Below are 17,476 nucleotides of genomic sequence, written 5' to 3' on the forward strand. Positions count from 1 at the left end.
TTCCTGGCGTGGGTGCCTGTGCAGGACATATGCAAAGCTGCTATGTGGTCATTGGTTCATACCTTTACGTCCCACTATGCTATTGTGCAACAGGCGAGGGATGATGCCAGATTTGGTAGGACGGTGCTGCAGTCAACCAACTTATGAACTTTGAACCCGCCTCCAAGATACTGTTTGCAAGTCACGTACAATGGAATGGACGTGAGCAAGCACTGGAAGAAGAAAAGACAGTTACTTACCTTGTAACTGTTGTTCTTCGAGATGTGTTACTCATGTCCGTTCCATGACCTGCCCCTTTCCCTGCCGTCGGAGTTGATGGCAAGAAGGAACCGGGGGAAGCGTAGGGCCGGCAGTACCTCATATTCTGAGCCATGTGCACAGGACTCCAGGGGACATCGAAGATGGCCCTATGGAATCTGCTAAGGGGAAAAAAATTCTAGTAAGCCTGCACGGGGGCATGCACGCACCTACCATGGAATGGACATGAACAACACATCTGGAAGAACAAGAGTTACAAGGTAAGTAACCGTCTTTTCTCTTCTGGCCTGAAGTTTCTCTGAATATTTCCTCCCCTGCAGTTCTTACCACCTTCTTTTTGATCAAGTTGAGATTTGTGTGGAGTCTCTCTCTCTCTCTCTCTCTCTCTCTCTCTCTCTCTCTCTCTGTGTGTGTGTGTGTGTCTCTCTCTCTCTCTCTCTCTCTCTCTCTGTGTGTGTGTGTGTGTGTGTGTGTGTGTGTGTGTGTGTGTGTGTGTGTGTGTGTGTGTGTGTGTGTGTGTGTGTGTGTGTGTGTGTGTGTGTGTGTGTGTGTGTGTGTGTATATATATATATATAGAAAGTAACTTTGAATTGAAATTATATTTCTAGCTAAAGATTCCAGACTTCAGGATCAGAGGCCGAATTCTGCAACTGGAAACAAGGAAAATGCTAAACCCAGTGAGATTTCTCCTAGTTTTACTAAACCTGAAAACAAAGGTTTGTATCTAAAAGGTTCCTTAAATGTTTATAGGGTAATTCATAGAGTTGTAAGCACAAATCCCAGTATCAACTAGTGAAGTCAACATCTTATTAGAGTGACCTTTAGGCAATTGCATCAGCATTCTACAAGTAAAAATCTTTGTTCATGCAGCTGTGAAATTGAACAGCCTTGCAAACTCTGCAGGGGGATGATTATTCTTTAACCATTCCATCAACATTAAAATAAATTACAGAAACATTTCTGTTGACTAGTTTTGTAAAGTCCTGTTTTTAACTAAGCTTAAATGGACCAGAGTTTCTCTTTTAAATATTATATTTGTGATACATGAGATCTTTGCTTCCTGGATATTGTACTTTTCATAGTAACAAAAAGTAAAGTTATGGTTTTGATTCAGCTTTCCTTATAAACCTGCTCCTTAGTTGTTCCAAACAGGTCTTAAAAAAATCTTCTATGGTATTATTACATTTTTTCAGTTTAATCTCTGATCTTAAAATTTTAATGTTTCTGGCCATATGCAATGTAAACTTTAAGGTTATATTATTGCATTGGTGTCTGACAGAGTGCTCTGCAGAGCTCCTTAGCTCTGCATCTAGGTTTTCCTGTATCTAGAGTGCAGTGTAGGAAAAACCTATGAATCTGCCAAAAAATAACTCTGGTTTCAATGTTAGTAGGGATTTTGTGTGTTTAAGAATGCAGTTTGTGGAATCATGCAAAACTGTACAACTACAATGAGGCAGCCGAGTTTTTTAAAAAAAGAAGAAAATAAGCACAAAGACCTATATTAATGTTGCAAATTTAAAATAGGAAATGCAGAAGTTATGTTTTTCTTATTAGAAATGGCTGAATAACATGTGAGTGAGGAAATTAGCAACTGACTGAGTTATTCAAAAAAATTCATTGACCTAGTCACAAATATTCAATCAGCTCTAGTTTTTGCACACAGGTTGTCCTTTGGATTACTAGTTTGGACAAATGTATTGTATATTAAAGTTATAACACTTGCATTTCCTTGTTTATTTTAAATTTGTAACTTGATGTTGTATTAACATTCTGTGTGTGTCTTTGTTCCTTATTGTGAAGTATGGCCTGCTGTCATTCCATTGTAGGGTGCTAGTAACGTAAAGCACAGAAGCTGTTTTTGTGTGGTCTCCATAAAAAAGAGTAACATCCCTGTACTTCAAATGGCTTAAAAGCCGTGGATCTGACACAGCTAACTTGAGAGTGGAAAAAGCAGAATCCAAAGAGACTGCTTCAGTTTGGGGAAACGAGTGAGTGGCTGCAGCTCCGTGAGATAAAGAGCTGTTTCTACTTCCTCTCTGCTTTGTTTAGCAGTAGGGGCAGGAGGTTGTTTCATTACTTCATCTTTCTCTTTAGTCCAGTTCAAGATTCTGAAGGTTGGATTGTAACCCAAAATTAAATGTCTCAGCAGATAAAGCACAAAATTTAACTTAAAATCCCAAAAGTAAAATGTATATAAAGGAGCACCTAGATAAGTGATCAATCAATTCAGCCCTTGGGGCTTTTCATTTTCTCTTACGTGGTGATTTGGATTAGAATTGCCACTGAATGTTTGATCTTTTTGGAGTAGCAATAACTTTCCAAATTGAAAGGCATTATCTTTCTTTCATTCTTGGAAACCTGATATTTGTGTTAATGACATAACTCCTGTTATTATGAGGCTTGTTTTATGTGGAGTAGGAGTTTGAGCTTTTCATATGTATATTATGTTTGGCAGGTGTATCTTCAATTGTTTCAGAACATAGAAAACAGATTGATGATTTAAAGAAATTTAAGAATGACTTTAGGGTAAGTGTCTTTCATGCGGGTGTTGATTAAATAGGAGTTACATACCATCCTTTTCCATTGATGTGCCTCTATATTTTCAGTTAATTAGTTGCACATATTTATCAATAGGAAAATAGGCTCTTAAATTAATGACTATGTGTTAGAATATTGTTCAGACAAATATCCATATAAGATTGTGACACAAGCCAATAGAAACAAAGTCAGTGTTGACTTTCCTTAATCTGTATGTGGTACTTGGGTGTCTCAGAAGATTGATCATATGTAAAATGCAGATTATAATTTAGATACTATATATAGGAAAACTAGTTGGAACCCATTTGTGTCTCGCTGTAAATATCTAGAGCACTTGGGCACATATATTTAACTGTGATGTAGCTATATTGCACATCTTCCCTCCCAGAGAACCTCTAAATACCAACAACAGCTGTACCATATTATGTCTAATGGTTTGCCTAACTTAAAACTTTTAATTGAATATTTTAGCTATCGGGGGCAGAAATGGCTTCTTAAATTGGTTACCTCATTGTTAAGTGTTGTTATTAAATTGTATGGAATAGTGTAGTACTACTTAGGTTTTGTCCTGATTTGTACATACTTTAGAAAATAAGCCTCTTCAACCCCATCAGATTGTTCTTTCACTTAAGCCTCCTTAAGTTTATAGACCCATCATGTGTACAAGCTCATTTCTGTTTGAAGATGCATGTTTCATTACTAAAATTAAAATAATTTCAGGCTCCTGCAGCTAAACAGTTTATGGAAATTTTTCTTTTTGATTGCATAAGTATCGTTGGCAGTAATTCATGTGTTTTCTGTATCCCTGAATAGGATATTTACCAAAAGTTTTAACTATTGGTCTTCTCAGTTACAGCCAAGTTCCACCCCGGATACAGTGGATCAACTAAACAAAAATCGAGAAGGTGAAAAATCCAGAGATGTGATTAAAGAGAAAACAGAATCAAACTCTAAAGAATCTGTCATTGAAACCAGCAGTAATGCTAACTCTAACAGTGGCAGTAGCAAACCGAATAGTCCCAGTATTTCTCCATCAACGAGTAGTAGCTCTGAGCAGAAGCGAGGGCCAGAGGTAACCTCTCAGGGTGTACAGACGTCTGGACCTGGAAGTAAACAAGATAAAGAGGATAAAGAAGAGAAGAAAGATACCTCTGAGTAAGTAATTGTATTCTTAATCTTTCTTTCCATATACTGTGATTAGCCATGTGCCTCTTAGTTTCCTCAATTGTAAACCTAATCAGACAATATATTTATGTTGTGATGGGATTTTAATAACTCTAAAACTTGAACTGTGAAAGAGTTGTGGGGAAATGTTTGTGAAGGAATATCTCTGAACTTTAAATCTGTTGTGTGTTTTTGTGTTTAGGCAAGTTAGAAAATCAACACTTAATCCCAATGCAAAGGAGTTCAACCCGCGATCTTTTGCTCAAGTAAGTTGATGGCTGTATTAAGTGATACTGCATGTAGTGACAGGCATCCTCTCAAGTAATTGCACAGTAATATAGTTTTTCTTTATATACTTGGGTCAAGTACACACATTCTACTAGTTAAGTCTTAGGGCTGGTCTACACTAGGAACTTACATTGACATAGCTACATCTTCTAGGAGTGTAAAAAATCCACACCTCTTAGAGATGTAGCTATGCTGACCCAACAGTGCTACCATCTCTCAGGGAGGTGGATTACCTATGCTGATGGGAGAACCCCTTCCATTGGCATGGGCAGTGTCTACCCTTTGTGCGTCTGTCTAGTTCTCCTTCAGAACTAATCAGGTACACTGTTAAATTATCAGAGTTTTTAAGAACAGCAGTTTGGTGCATCCAGCCATAACACAATTTGAAAAGTGTTCACTGTATTTCAGTGAATAACAGACTACACCAAAGGTAGTGTACTAACGTATTTAATCAAAAATACCTGGTCAGAGTGACAGTTTTGGTGTAAATTATTGGAGACTATATTGTATTTATTTCCTTCAGATCTTCACCACATATCCTTTCATCCCCTCCCTCACCCATTTTCTAAACTGGTTCCTAATTATATTCTTCAGAACTCTGACAGTATTTAACTTAATGGAACTTATTTACAGATGGCCACAAGTCCTCTAGGAAGGCTTTCAAAATTTTGGTCTGACAATAGTGTTCTACCTGGAGCTATTGCCAGGGGGCCCAAAGATATGTCCACCTTTCCATTGAAAAGTTTTCCCTTTCTAGTGAGGAAATAGCAACTGAGAATGTTACATCCAATCTACCATACAGAGAGCCTGTGGCGTCTTTGAACATGCTGCTAGGAAATGTGAAGGCATGATGTGCTCTTAGCCCTTCCCTTCACCTTCCCCACAGGCAGTGTAGTTCTGCCATAGTGCTCTCCTGCTCCGCTCACAGAGCAAGCATTTCTCCTTTGAAGTACTTTGAGTGAGAAAACACTAACTCTAGCACTAGCCTTCAGAGTCTTAAAATCTTGACAAACTTGCTTGTTTCAGTCTTTTTAACTTCACCATGCAATCAGCGAAAAGAATTGACATGTTTTAAATTCCTGTCTTTAAAGAAGGAAAGTTGCATTCCTGTCTGATCACCGTTAGCAAACTCTGGGCGTAGATAAAATGGGCGTACATGGTATACATGAGTGAACGGTTTCATTTATTTATAGCCCAAGCCTTCTACTACACCAACCTCACCTCGTCCACAAGCTCAGCCTAGCCCGTCTATGGTGGGTCATCAACAGCCAACTCCTGTGTATACTCAGCCTGTTTGTTTTGCACCAAATATGATGTACCCAGTCCCAGTGAGCCCAGGCGTGCAGGTAAAACAGACAAGTCTAACAGCTTCATTAAATGTAATATTGTTTGCACATTTAAGATGATGATTAATAGGACGTGGGACTTACAAGCCGAAGTAAGCTGTCAGTGGCCTGTTCTAGATGCTATACAGATAGATGCGCTATATATACACCATTATTCATATGCATGTTTGTGGTTTTTTTAGTTGTTTACATAAATATTAAACTTTCCTAACTGCCTCTCAGCCTAACAGATATATTACTTGATTTCTTATGTGTTATTGCAGAAGTGGGTTTTGAAGGGACTTCAAATCACATACATAGGGCTACCCTCACGCTTTCACTTGCCCAAAACCAACTTAAGATAGTGTTAAATTTTGTGCCTCAGGCTCCCAAATATGTAATGTTCAAACGCTCTAAATTCAGGGCTGTCATTTGCTTTCCTCTCTTACAGCCCCTGCCACTATAGATGCTACATCTGTGTGATAGCTTCACTGAGTTCTCTTTTCTTTCAGCCTTTGTATCCTATTCCCATGACTCCTATGCCAGTGAACCAAGCTAAGACATATAGAGCAGGTAAAGGTGAGAATAAATACTGCCTGTTTGGTTTTAGACTGCATGTAGCATGAATAGAGTAACAGACTTGCACATTTTTATCTAGTTCATGATAACTTATGTAGTTTAATATCAGTGTATTTTAAATTGGTACAGATGCTTGAAAATCACAATACAAAAGATAAATACATTGCTTTTGTCTGTTTTAAAAAATGCTGTAAGTGTGAGTACTGGAGATTTGCTCATCTTTGAATTCAATACAGGATAACCAAATTTTAAAATGTTTCCAAATTTTTGAACTCTTTGATAGCTGAATGTTTCCGTCACTAATGTTTCCTAAATTTTGTTAGTTGAAGTTACTAAGGAGGGTCTCTTTCTAGCAATTTGCAGCAGAACATTGAGCTACACCTTAGTAGGATATTTTCTGTTTATGGTACTCTCTCCGCTAAGTTCTACACTGCTCCTTTAGAAAGGGTTTATTTCTATTAATATTATGGTTAAAGTTGATAGCGAGGATATTCTAGTTGTGCACAGTAATTTTGAATTAAAGACTTTCAGGACAGACCCAGTTACTTTAGATCCTCCTTCCTAATGTGAAATATTCCTTGTTTTGCAGTACCAAATATGCCACAACAACGCCAAGACCAGCATCATCAGAGCACCATGATGCATCCTGCCTCAGCTGCAGGCCCCCCTATTGTAGCTACACCACCAGCCTATTCAACACAGTATGTTGCCTATAGTCCCCAACAGTTCCCTAATCAGCCTCTTGTGCAGCATGTGCCACATTATCAATCTCAGGTAAGACTCTTTCAGTTTGTTGTTGCCTTTTGCTGTATTTGTATTTGGAACAGATGTGTAATTAAGTGACTTCATTCTGGAATTCTATGTACTGTATTTTTGGGTACAAGTAGAATGTGAATACTGGAGAAATATGGATACTTTGCACTTCATGTCAAAGCCCTTCACAAACATTAATGTTCTCTTAACAGTAAACACATATCTCAAGTACAGAATATCTGTACCTCATCATTAACTGTATCCCATTGTGAAACATCTCTTTCAAATGATTAATTGGACATGGATTTAAAAGATGCAATTGCTAAAATATTTGGTGTGATATGATGAATGGGATATGAAATAGTTTAAAATCTCTCTTTTCAATATCAAGAGACCCTCTGTCAATTTAAAATCAGCAGAGTAGTTCCTTTTGTCAGTTTCCTTTTGAGGAACGTACTTCTCATTTTAAGTTTTCAGGAGTTACCTGGATAATGGTGATACAGATGTATTTCGAAAAATTCTTGTAGCTAGTGCAAAGCAAGCTGTAGCTTTCCAAATTAGCATTAAGTGCCTTTAAACATGTACTGTATGAACTTGATTAAAGATTGTATTTAACTTTTGTACAAACATGTTTTTTAACTAATTGATTTGTCTTTTATTTTTATTGGACGCAGCATCCTCATGTTTATAGCCCTGTAATACAGGGTAACACTAGAATGATGGCACCACCAACACATGCACAGCCTGGTTTAGTATCTTCTTCAGCAACACAGTATGGTGCGCATGAGCAGACGCATGCTATGTATGGTAGGAAATGTTTTGTGTTATTTGTTACTTTTTATGTTGTTACATTGTGCAGGGATATATTTACTATCTCAAGCTTCAGACATGGGCATCACAGCTAACGTTATAACCGTAGATCCAGAATATGGGTCGTAAAACTAATAAGCAAAGTATTGCAAACTGAGTTATGTGAGGCGTGAAAATAGATCCAAGTATGTTAGTTTTAATATGACACTAGTGTTGGAGAGAAGTGCCAGCATGAGGGGCTGCTAAGGCATACTATTTTAAGCAAGTCTGTTACAGGCTGTTCTTGATGCTACATCTTTGACTGTTTCTTCATTATAACTAGGACTGTAGTTCTGTCACACAACTGACTTTGGTTTCAAAACTTGTCTTCCAGTTCTCACAACATTAGCATGACAAAACCACTGCTTTAATAATGCTAGTGTAATGTAGGTTAACAGTATAAAAAGATTCGTCATCTGAGAAAAATATAATTTCTGTGTCCCATTCCTCCTTTTCTTGGCAAACCCAAGAATATAAATCCTGGTTTGAACATTTCGTGTATAAGTGCTTGCTATATGATTTCAGTGACATCTAGAAGTCTCCAAAGTTGTCAGTCAGGCAGTTTTCACTAGTGCTAACCTCACTGAAATACCTAAAGCCATGAAGTGAGATACCAGTTGCAAAATACAAAGCAAAGAATCTCTAAAGCCATATAAACCTGCACTAAATAATACCTCGTCCAAAGGAAAAACTGGCTGCCAGAACTTACCACTGAAGACTCAATCCATGGTCTTAAACGGGGACTAATGTTTGACACAGATATGAAAACAGAAGGATAGTCCCTTGAAAACACCATTATTCAACAGTTTATGGCTGAGTATTTGATGAAGAAATTTTGCTGGGTCAACCATAATGTTGACCTAGGGTTTGCTAAAGGATGTCATGTAACTTGGACATCTTTGTATGTTTTGTGGTGACAGATTTTTACATTTTCTCCTTATGGATGAATCCTGTCTATTATGAACACTTACAAGCCCCCAAATCTAAAGCTTAATGAAGAGTTAAGATTCTAACATAACAATCTGTCATGTCTGTCTTGAAACATCATGCTAAAGTCTGATCTTTGTTGGTAGTGTGTGTTAACTTAATTCAGGAAAGAATAATGCAGATGCAGACAAACATTGCTCCAACATCACAGCAAAAAGTTCAGACACTGGATTTGGTGGAAAAGTATATTTCACCTCAAGTTTCATGTGATACAGCTGAATTGAAAAGAAAGCAACTTGTAAAACTTAAGTAATAGGTCTTTGCTCTCATTGGCCCATGTTGAAATTTGTTAAAATATTCTGTTATTTCATATGCATCTCTAGTTTTTTTAGGTGTTCATGTAAACAGATCTTTTATTGTGATTTTTAGGGGATTACTGTCTTGATAGAGTGACTGACTGAAGGCCTTCAGACTTCCTGGTGAAAAGTCTGTCCTCAAAATTCCTGATTTAAAATAAAACCAGACATGAAATAGTCTCTGGAATTTGGTTGCTGATTGCAACGTTTCCCAGCACCTTTACGTTGTACATCATCCTTGCCTGCTACCATTTGGCAGGTCTTTGAAATCATGGTACAGAAGCAATTTTTTAATCTATTAGTCTACTTTAATCAGATATCTCAAATTATTTTTCTCTGATGTTCCGACATACGGTAGAAGTCTAGATTTTGTATGGTTGGTTTTGCAGCTTTAATCCATCAGAGATGTCTATTTCAGACAGTCTAATGACACACTTTTTGATGGTGTGTCAAGAAACCTGAAAATTCTCTACGTTTTTGTGACGGTATGTCCTTCCATCTAAGTCTTGCATCTAAGCAGCATTTCTCTTACAGCACCTGGTCTTGCCAGAAGCTAGATGTTCTCTTGAATTTTTCTCAGTTTGCTTTTCTGTACTGCTGACTCTTTCTTTTTAAATAACTAAGTGCTTGAAATGCTTGCCACAGAAATCTGCCTCAGCCCGGCCTGATGCCAGTGCTACGTCATAGATGGCTTGTAAGGAAGTACTTATGTTGGATGATAGCATGTTCTTACTATCCTCAGGCATGTCATCTTTTGCCTGCCTTAACATAATCAGCTAAACTGTATCTTCAGCCCCCTAGGCTTTCCATCAGATATTAAATAGGCGACTATTAATGCAGTAGTTCAAATATAGGACATTCTTAATTCAGATGTGGCATTTAGTTTGGTAGTTACTTTTCCCACAAATAACTACCTTGTTGCTGGATAATAAAACTTTTGCTTCCATTTATCAATATGTGTCTGTTTGCTTGAGTAATCTATTTGTAGCATTTAATAGATGTGTGGCATGTGGAATAAATTGCTATAGGGCAGCTTGCTGGATGTGTTAACAATCACTTACTTACATTAGAAGACACTAGATATTTTAAGGTTCCCCCAGTCACTTTAAACTGTACTGTAAGCAGGTATCTAACCACTTACGTTAGAACGCAATATTTTTTTTCTCCCACATATTATGAATCTCAAATGTATGCATAGCATCCATGTATTGAATACACCAACATATCCTGGGGAAAATCTTCTGATTGCAGTATGTTGCTTAATTTTCAGGAATATTTAGCGAATCTAAATAATGAATAATTTCCATATGATTATGCCATTCACAATTAGAAATAACAGCCACTGCTTTTAATTTCTAGAATATATTTGCATAAGTGAGTTATCAGATTTTACTTCTGGTTTTTTAATTTATACTGTGGATTTCCCATTGCTGTTAAGATTCACTGTATTAAGGTGTCTGTGTCCTTGAAACTAGAGAGTGCTTTCTTTGGGATACCATCAAGTGGTTCCCTAGACAAATCACTCCCTTTAATATCAGTCTGTTGTTCTACTTCAGTGCTTGTGTTACAGAGTGAAGAAGTCTGAAAGGACAACTGCATTGGGGAGGGGGATTAATTGCTTATAAAGCATTCTCTTAACATTTCCTTAATCTGTGAGTAAAATTCTGAAAGCTTAATCATCCTAACTAGTTTGAGGCAAATAAAAATCATTGCAAACAGTAGGCACTGTTCAGTGAAGACAATTCAATTCTTTATCCATTAGGTTATTTGCAGAAAATTACTTTTTTCCTTTTTTTTCCTGGCGAAGGAACCTGAATCCTGAAATGAATGCAACTTTCTGTCCCTGTAAAATCTTTTGGATAGTAAAGACTAGCATGGTGCTGTTTTCAAGATCCCCTTTAGCTAATGCTGTATAATTGAATGTTTCTGCTAGATGTCTACAATAACAAGCAACTGATTGGTGACTTTGTCACTGTTCTTGAGTGCCGCACTTGTGTCATCACTTTAGTTCCTGAAACAGGATGTTCTTCAAAGGATGGAAAGTAGCTAAAATACATGGGCACCGTAAATTAGTGGTACTTCTAAACACAGAATGGAGCAACACCCAAATCACTGTTTTTTCTTAAAACATTGAGAGAGAATGTTAAACCAACCTTCTTTCCTCTTGCTCCTACAAATACACACTAAAACTGGACACCATTGACAAAAAGGCGCTTATACTCACTTGATCTGACTCTGGGTTTTAAATGTTGGCTCCTTTAAAAACCATATATAAATCCTTAGTGTGAAAAGTTTGAAACGGGCACTTAGCGCTGAAACAAAGCGACAGTATATGATTTAAATTAATCTGTTTATTGGTTCAAAAGAACAATGGCCCAAGCGTTGTACTTTATCTCCAGAATACTAGTGATGGGTAATCATGAGCTGTCAAGTTTTCTATTGACAGATCAAGATATGAGGACAAATATATTCCTGTAACAATTAACACCCACTAGTTTACTGTTTAGATAAATTGTATATGTTTTAGGTAATTGTGAAACTTCCCTTGTGTGCCTAAAAGACTTGTATAAAACCATATTTTGATTTTACACAGAAACGTTATTTATTCTTTTGCTTGTTCTTGGATCTCTCCCTCTTTTCTTCTGCACATATTTTATTAGTCTGGTGTTCTCTCTAACTTTATCTGTTTTTCTGTCTTAGCAGTAAATTCTAATATCCTAAATAGTACAATGGTGGGTATGTTATAAATTTCAAGGCATTTCCAGGGATTGAGTGAACTATGTCCAAAGATGTTTTTTGGAATTGTTAAGCATATCAGTGATGCAGTTGAAAACACAAAAGCCAATATATTTGTTTGCTTTATTGTAACTCTTTTACCTCTACCTCTAAGGTTATTGTTGGAGTGTAATAGAAATTCAGTATCTATTCATCTTTATTTTTGCATGAAATTAAGAAGTGGAGCCCTCAGAGTTATAGTTCAAAAGGAGGGCTTCCTGTGGTTCATTGTATTTCAACTTCACTCAGTTGTAAAATTAAGTACAAATATCCAGCACTATTAACTAAACAAATAAAAATGGTATCTGCATGAACCTGCAGTCTTCCAAAATAAAGGAATGTCAACCTTTCCAGAAGATTGGAAGTGTGCACATGGCAAGAGGCTAATTTACCTTTCTATTTCCCAAATTCAGCATGTCCCAAAATGCCATACAGCAAGGAGACAGGCCCTTCTTTCTACTTTGCCAGTGAGTTGGGTTTTTTGTACTAATTTTGGTTGTACAGGAAATAATTTTTTAAAGAGTAAATATTAAAGGAAGAGACATGCTGGGGAAACATTTTTCCTTGCACCAAGCCAAAATATAGAAAATGCAAGAAAACTCTTTTCAAGGAACAAAGTTGTTGAATTCAACAACAGGGCACCAAAAGCTAAAGTACAATAAACTAGTGACTTGTCTGTAGAATAGGCAATGTGTGTAAATACATTTCTGCATGCCAAGTTGCGTTATACTTTGTGCAACGAAGTCTTGCATCTAACTAGCCTCTATTGTATCTTGAACTGAAAAAGACTTAAAGCCTCCTATTCCTAATATACCACCAAAAATGGGCATCTCCCTCTTGAACTCCACTCCCTGCCCAAAATGGGATTTCCAGTTTTCTAGAGTTTGGTTAAATTCGTGAAGGGAAGAGAACTCCAGCTCTTTACTAACAGTAAAACTCTATGGCCTGAACTCTGATTTTGAGTCCTGTGGGGGAGAGAGCACCTTGTGCATCCCTGCAGTAGTCATGGCAGAGAGCACTCTGGAATCCTTATTCTTCTGGGGCCATTGAAGGAACATGGCAAGCACCACATCTTGTCATTCCTGTAATAAAAGTGTAGCCTGCTCTCAGGCCTGTCCCCTTTGGTATATGGTGGGGATGGGTTCCCGCTGGCCAGGAAGCACTACCAGTTACATTACCTGGTCCTTTTGCCTCAGCATAGCTGCCATCCACATTGTTGTCTTGCAACAATGTGCTGGGTGGGGAGGGCCTCTTTGCACCCTCTCTCTACAATGCATCTGAGTTGGGCCAAATAGAACTTGGTTCTGTACACTTAATGAAAAAGGAGAGCAGTCATTGTGGTGGATTGGTAAGCTGCATCAGCAGTTTCTTAACTGCCAAACAAAGGTATCAGATATTCAGGTACTGATCAAATACATCATAGGTTAAGCAAAACAAATTGAACAGGAGAATATTGCACTCAGGGCTTAATTATATGGTGGGTAACCTCTGTGTTTCTCCCCTGATGATAGACCCAGGAACCATAGACACATCACATTCCAAAATGGAGAATGTTGTATTCTCTTAGAAATAAATTACAATCAGCTGAGTGAGCTTCAACTTTTATTTTAAGGATTTACAACAGTTGGGGAAGAAGCTTCAGAAACCCATGCTGTGCAGGGATAGGGTCCCTAGTGGAGTGGCCAAAGAATAATCTATGGTCATGCCATCAGAGACCCTAGCCCTCCACAACTAGGTGGGATGCAATTCCTGGGCCTCTTGCTCGTGTGTTGCAGTAAGCTTGTTAGTGTCTCTCTCTGTTCACAGTAGCTATCTGTTTCATGCACCCTCTTTCCTGTGAGTCACTTCATTCAAAAGGGTATGGAGACACAATATAAAAAAATGTAACTTGTGTTCCCTAACAGATTTTGGTTTTAAAAGGATTTCGTAGCTTTCATTTTGGCATACAGAAAATGTATTTTATAGAATGACTTTGTATGATTGTGTGCTGGAAATGTAGTTTGAGTGCTTAAGGGTGTTTACATATCTTGGTTTGGTGCGTTGCAATTCCTTTAACAAGTTCATTCCTTTGATAGATATTCTTTTAAATGGAGTCCACTGTAAATGTGTAAAATGATTTTGTATGTGTTTATAAAATGAAAAAGACATGCTATTTCTCTGCTTCCGACCATTCAAACTGAGGTCTTTCAATGTTATCCTCACCATCTTACTGGGTCTGGCTCTAGTCTTGGAGCCTCTTCTCTGGTCAGTACCTGGAAGCCCTTTAGTAGGTTCTGACTATCAGTGCATTACTCCTCTGACAGTTCCCACTGTTCCATTGTCAGCATTCAGTTTTCCTCACAAGGGAAATTTGAATGTCTGAAGTTTAGGGATTGATTTCAGTTTAGGCTAGTGGTTGGTAATTCTCTCTCTGGTCTGTGCTGCTCTGATTTTCAATGTTGGCCATTTCTGTGGGTTTACAATAGCTGCCTGCCTTTCTTTCTCTGCTCGTGTCAGAAACATTGACTGTTGCTCTGTCCTCCTTGCTTTAGTTGGATTTCAATTCAGTAATTAAAGACTCTTCTGGTATAGAATCTTTGTCCAATCCAATATGGAATTGCTTGTCCTAACTGTGTATTAATATGAAAATAGCCCATATTAAGAAAGCACCTGTTTGGAAGGTGGTATAAGTGAAGCAAATCAACTTAGTTCAGTTCTCCTAGGAAAGAAGAGAGACTGAGGTTAAAAAAAAAATGTATTGGACCAACTTCTGTTGGTGAAAGAGGCAAGGTTGCGAGGTGCACGGAGCTCTTCTTAGGAAAGAAGGCATTTCTGACTTAAAAGGTGATATTTAGGAGACTTCTGCTGAAGGCAAACCATGATTATCAGCAGTCCTGAGATGAGCAGAGGTTGCTTATACTGAGGAGCCATTCCAAAATAAAGCAAACACTGTTTGTTAATTGTGTGCTTCCATAGAGCTTTTTCAAAACTGTATCCTGTATTAGACAGTACGACGTCTGGAAAACCATAGCACTGCTGACATAGCAAGGACAGTGTAATATGATTTCTGATTACTTTTATCAGTTATTTTTGTTCCCATGTTTATTATAGAAATTAGCATGAAAATATTCACCTAGAGTGATTAACTCTTTGGATGACTCTGTTAAAAATTATTTATATCAATTGTCATAATGAAGGTGAGTAGATTGTATCCTGGTTTGTAAATGTTCATGACTATTTTGCAAGGCTCCTTTAATGGCTTCACACATCTTCCTCATCTGATGTAATCCTGTGACACCACAATTTAAATCTCCATGGAATCTCATTGTGATGTTAAAGTCATTTTATGGGAAGAGCACATAGCTAAAACACATAAACTGATACTTTTCTACCCACACATCCTTAGTAATAAAGGGAAGGAAAAGCCTTCCGAAAATGAAACACTTTATCAGAAACTCTCTTGCGGTGATGATCAGTAGTTTTGTAGAAACTGGGATTCTTTAGAAATAAATGGGAAAAGAAACAAACCTAATGTTAATTTTCCTGAGCTCAAGTTGAACTTCTGTTATGAATTGGAGAAGGTGGATTCATTTGTTTTTAAATGATCAACTCCATTATTCCTGAAGTTTCTTGAGTCACATGTTCATGGAATCTGGTTAAGCCTCAAGAAAATTAACAAAGGTGTTTTTCTTAAATGTTACTATTAAAATATAATTTGCAGCAGCAGTTGAATTAGCATTTTTAGTACATTAATTGTATACAAACTCACTGTATAAACAAACTAGCACACAGTTCTCTGCCAAGCTGTGAACATAAGACTTTAGGAGAAGTTACTGAAAACTGGTGTTTTGACAGAAGAATAATCTTGACTTTTATTTGCTCGTCTCCCTCTTCCTTCTGCATTTAGAATTTTTCTAGTAAGTTCTGGACTCTCATTAGGTGGCATAACAGAAATTCTTTTCAGCATGAAGCCTTATTGCATAATATAGATACCTGCTTCAGGATCACTTGCATTTGGTCTTCTCTCAAGCTGTGGAGAAATAAAGATGAAGCACACTCACAGCTGTAGGGAATAATAATTAAACTATTTCCAGGCCTCAGTGAATAAAGTGTGGGAATGGGAAGCCTTGAATACCTTACAACTTCCAGTACATGCTTTTAACAAATCTCCTCTTAAATGGAATGGAGCTTTAATGAGGGAGGAAAGAGCCCTAGAATCAGACTTGGGGAGAGGTAGGTTGGATGTGGAAAGACTTTTAATACATCTGTGCCTCAATTCCTTATCATTAAAGTAGAAATACTACTTCCCCTTTTTTGTAGGGATTACCCAGACTACAGAGAGAGGCCCCACAAATATTGGATCAAGATTAATTTCATGAGATGAAATGGAGAAACTTGAAATTGTAATAGAGAGTTGAGTTTTAATTCTAATGTGTGAATTGGTATGTTTCATATGAGCTTGCAGGCAGTGAAAAAAAATTACAGATGGAAATTTGCTGCTGCTGCTGTAAATAAAATGTAAGTGGTAACATTAAAAATGAAGTCACTGGGTTTTTTTTTTTTTTTTTTTTTTTTTTTTTTTTTTTTTGCTTGAAAGCATAACAGGCTACCATGGCACTGGAGACTAACTCCTGTTTAGCTGCATAGAAACTTCAGACATTTTCAGGCTAAATTAGCACTTCCAAACCTCAACTCTGAGCTAAAAACATTAATTATATGTAAAAACTTAATAATATTGTAACAAGTACATCATGGTCAAAATAGACCTTTCAGTACTTTTCAAATTGAAAGCCTTGCTGTGTAGTTGACAAGATTCATCTGTACATTGACATCAGAAGATGGTGTTATTGTAGGGTGTGCTTGAAACATAGGGTCAATGAAGAGTTAATTACATTTTCATGTGAGGTGACTTCTTGAAGGTTTGAATGGGCTGCAGTAGGTGGATTATTTAGACTTAAGTGAGCTCACCACTACCTGAAAAAAAGTCACTGTTTAGGATTTTGTAAAGTATTGAGCAAATATAAGGCAACGGAAGTAATGGCAAACTGAACTGGGAAAGGTTGGGGAAGTGGGTGTCTGCTCAGAAGTAATTGGAGTATGTCTGAGGCACTTGATGGAATGGCAAGGTGGCTAGTTCTTGCTGAGGCCTTATGGCAGGCAGACAGTGCTGCACTTTATCCAATGATGATATATTTGGTATGCTTTCTTCAATCCCCTGCTTTTTTTTTTTGAATGAACAGATCAGGGCTCTTCATTTTATGCATGTTCTGCTGAGGAGCTCTATATTTCAGAAACTGCAACAGGGTTTTGGCATATTGGGGTACAGAAGTTAGAGCAGTTAAATCCATTTGCTCTCAGAGTTGGGATTTCCTAGTATAAAAAGAATTGCTGGCAATGAATATGCAGGTGCTTGAGGCCATAACTGTAATCTAACTAAGCTGATATCTCCCAGGTGGAGCTTCTTTTTTTCTAATTAACTGTGCTGTTAAAGGCAGAAAGGTGCAGCAGAGGTACATTTAACGTGTGCCTCAAATTCTCCTAATGTTGGCTTTCTTAGCACAGCAGTGCAGAACTTCACATTTGTAGCTCTCTGATTAGCAGGTAACTATAGTCCTGTTTGTTCCTCTTCCTAATCTGTTAAATTAGTGAGGATCCAGACAGGAGATTTGGTTCAGGACCAAGTGA

At 37.5% G+C, this 17,476-nt stretch overlaps 1 protein-coding gene across 11 annotated transcripts in view; it reads left to right on the forward strand.

Moving 5' to 3' along the window:
- The window catches only part of ATXN2 (ataxin 2), a 63,835-nt gene that overhangs the window by 39,053 nt on the left and 7,306 nt on the right, over positions 1 to 17,476 (forward strand). For 7 of the 11 annotated variants that reach the window (XM_067539531.1, XM_067539526.1, XM_067539522.1 and 4 more), the window contains 9 exons: positions 867 to 974; positions 2,714 to 2,784; positions 3,647 to 3,951; positions 4,163 to 4,226; positions 5,442 to 5,594; positions 6,086 to 6,152; positions 6,742 to 6,926; positions 7,580 to 7,712; positions 12,226 to 12,279. In XM_067539531.1, the coding sequence (XP_067395632.1) occupies positions 867 to 974; positions 2,714 to 2,784; positions 3,647 to 3,951; positions 4,163 to 4,226; positions 5,442 to 5,594; positions 6,086 to 6,152; positions 6,742 to 6,926; positions 7,580 to 7,712; positions 12,226 to 12,279 (1,140 nt within the window). The remainder of the gene's footprint in view (positions 1 to 866; positions 975 to 2,713; positions 2,785 to 3,646; positions 3,952 to 4,162; positions 4,227 to 5,441; positions 5,595 to 6,085; positions 6,153 to 6,741; positions 6,927 to 7,579; positions 7,713 to 12,225; positions 12,280 to 17,476) is intronic. The other 4 variants (XM_067539523.1, XM_067539525.1, XM_067539527.1 and 1 more) reach the window with 3 other exon arrangements.

The sequence above is a fragment of the Emydura macquarii genome, unplaced genomic scaffold (genome assembly GCF_026122565.2).
Source record: "Emydura macquarii macquarii isolate MOO-44397 ecotype Brisbane River unplaced genomic scaffold, CSIRO-AGI_Emac_v2 contig_554, whole genome shotgun sequence".
In the NCBI taxonomy this organism is placed as follows: domain Eukaryota; kingdom Metazoa; phylum Chordata; order Testudines; family Chelidae; genus Emydura; species Emydura macquarii.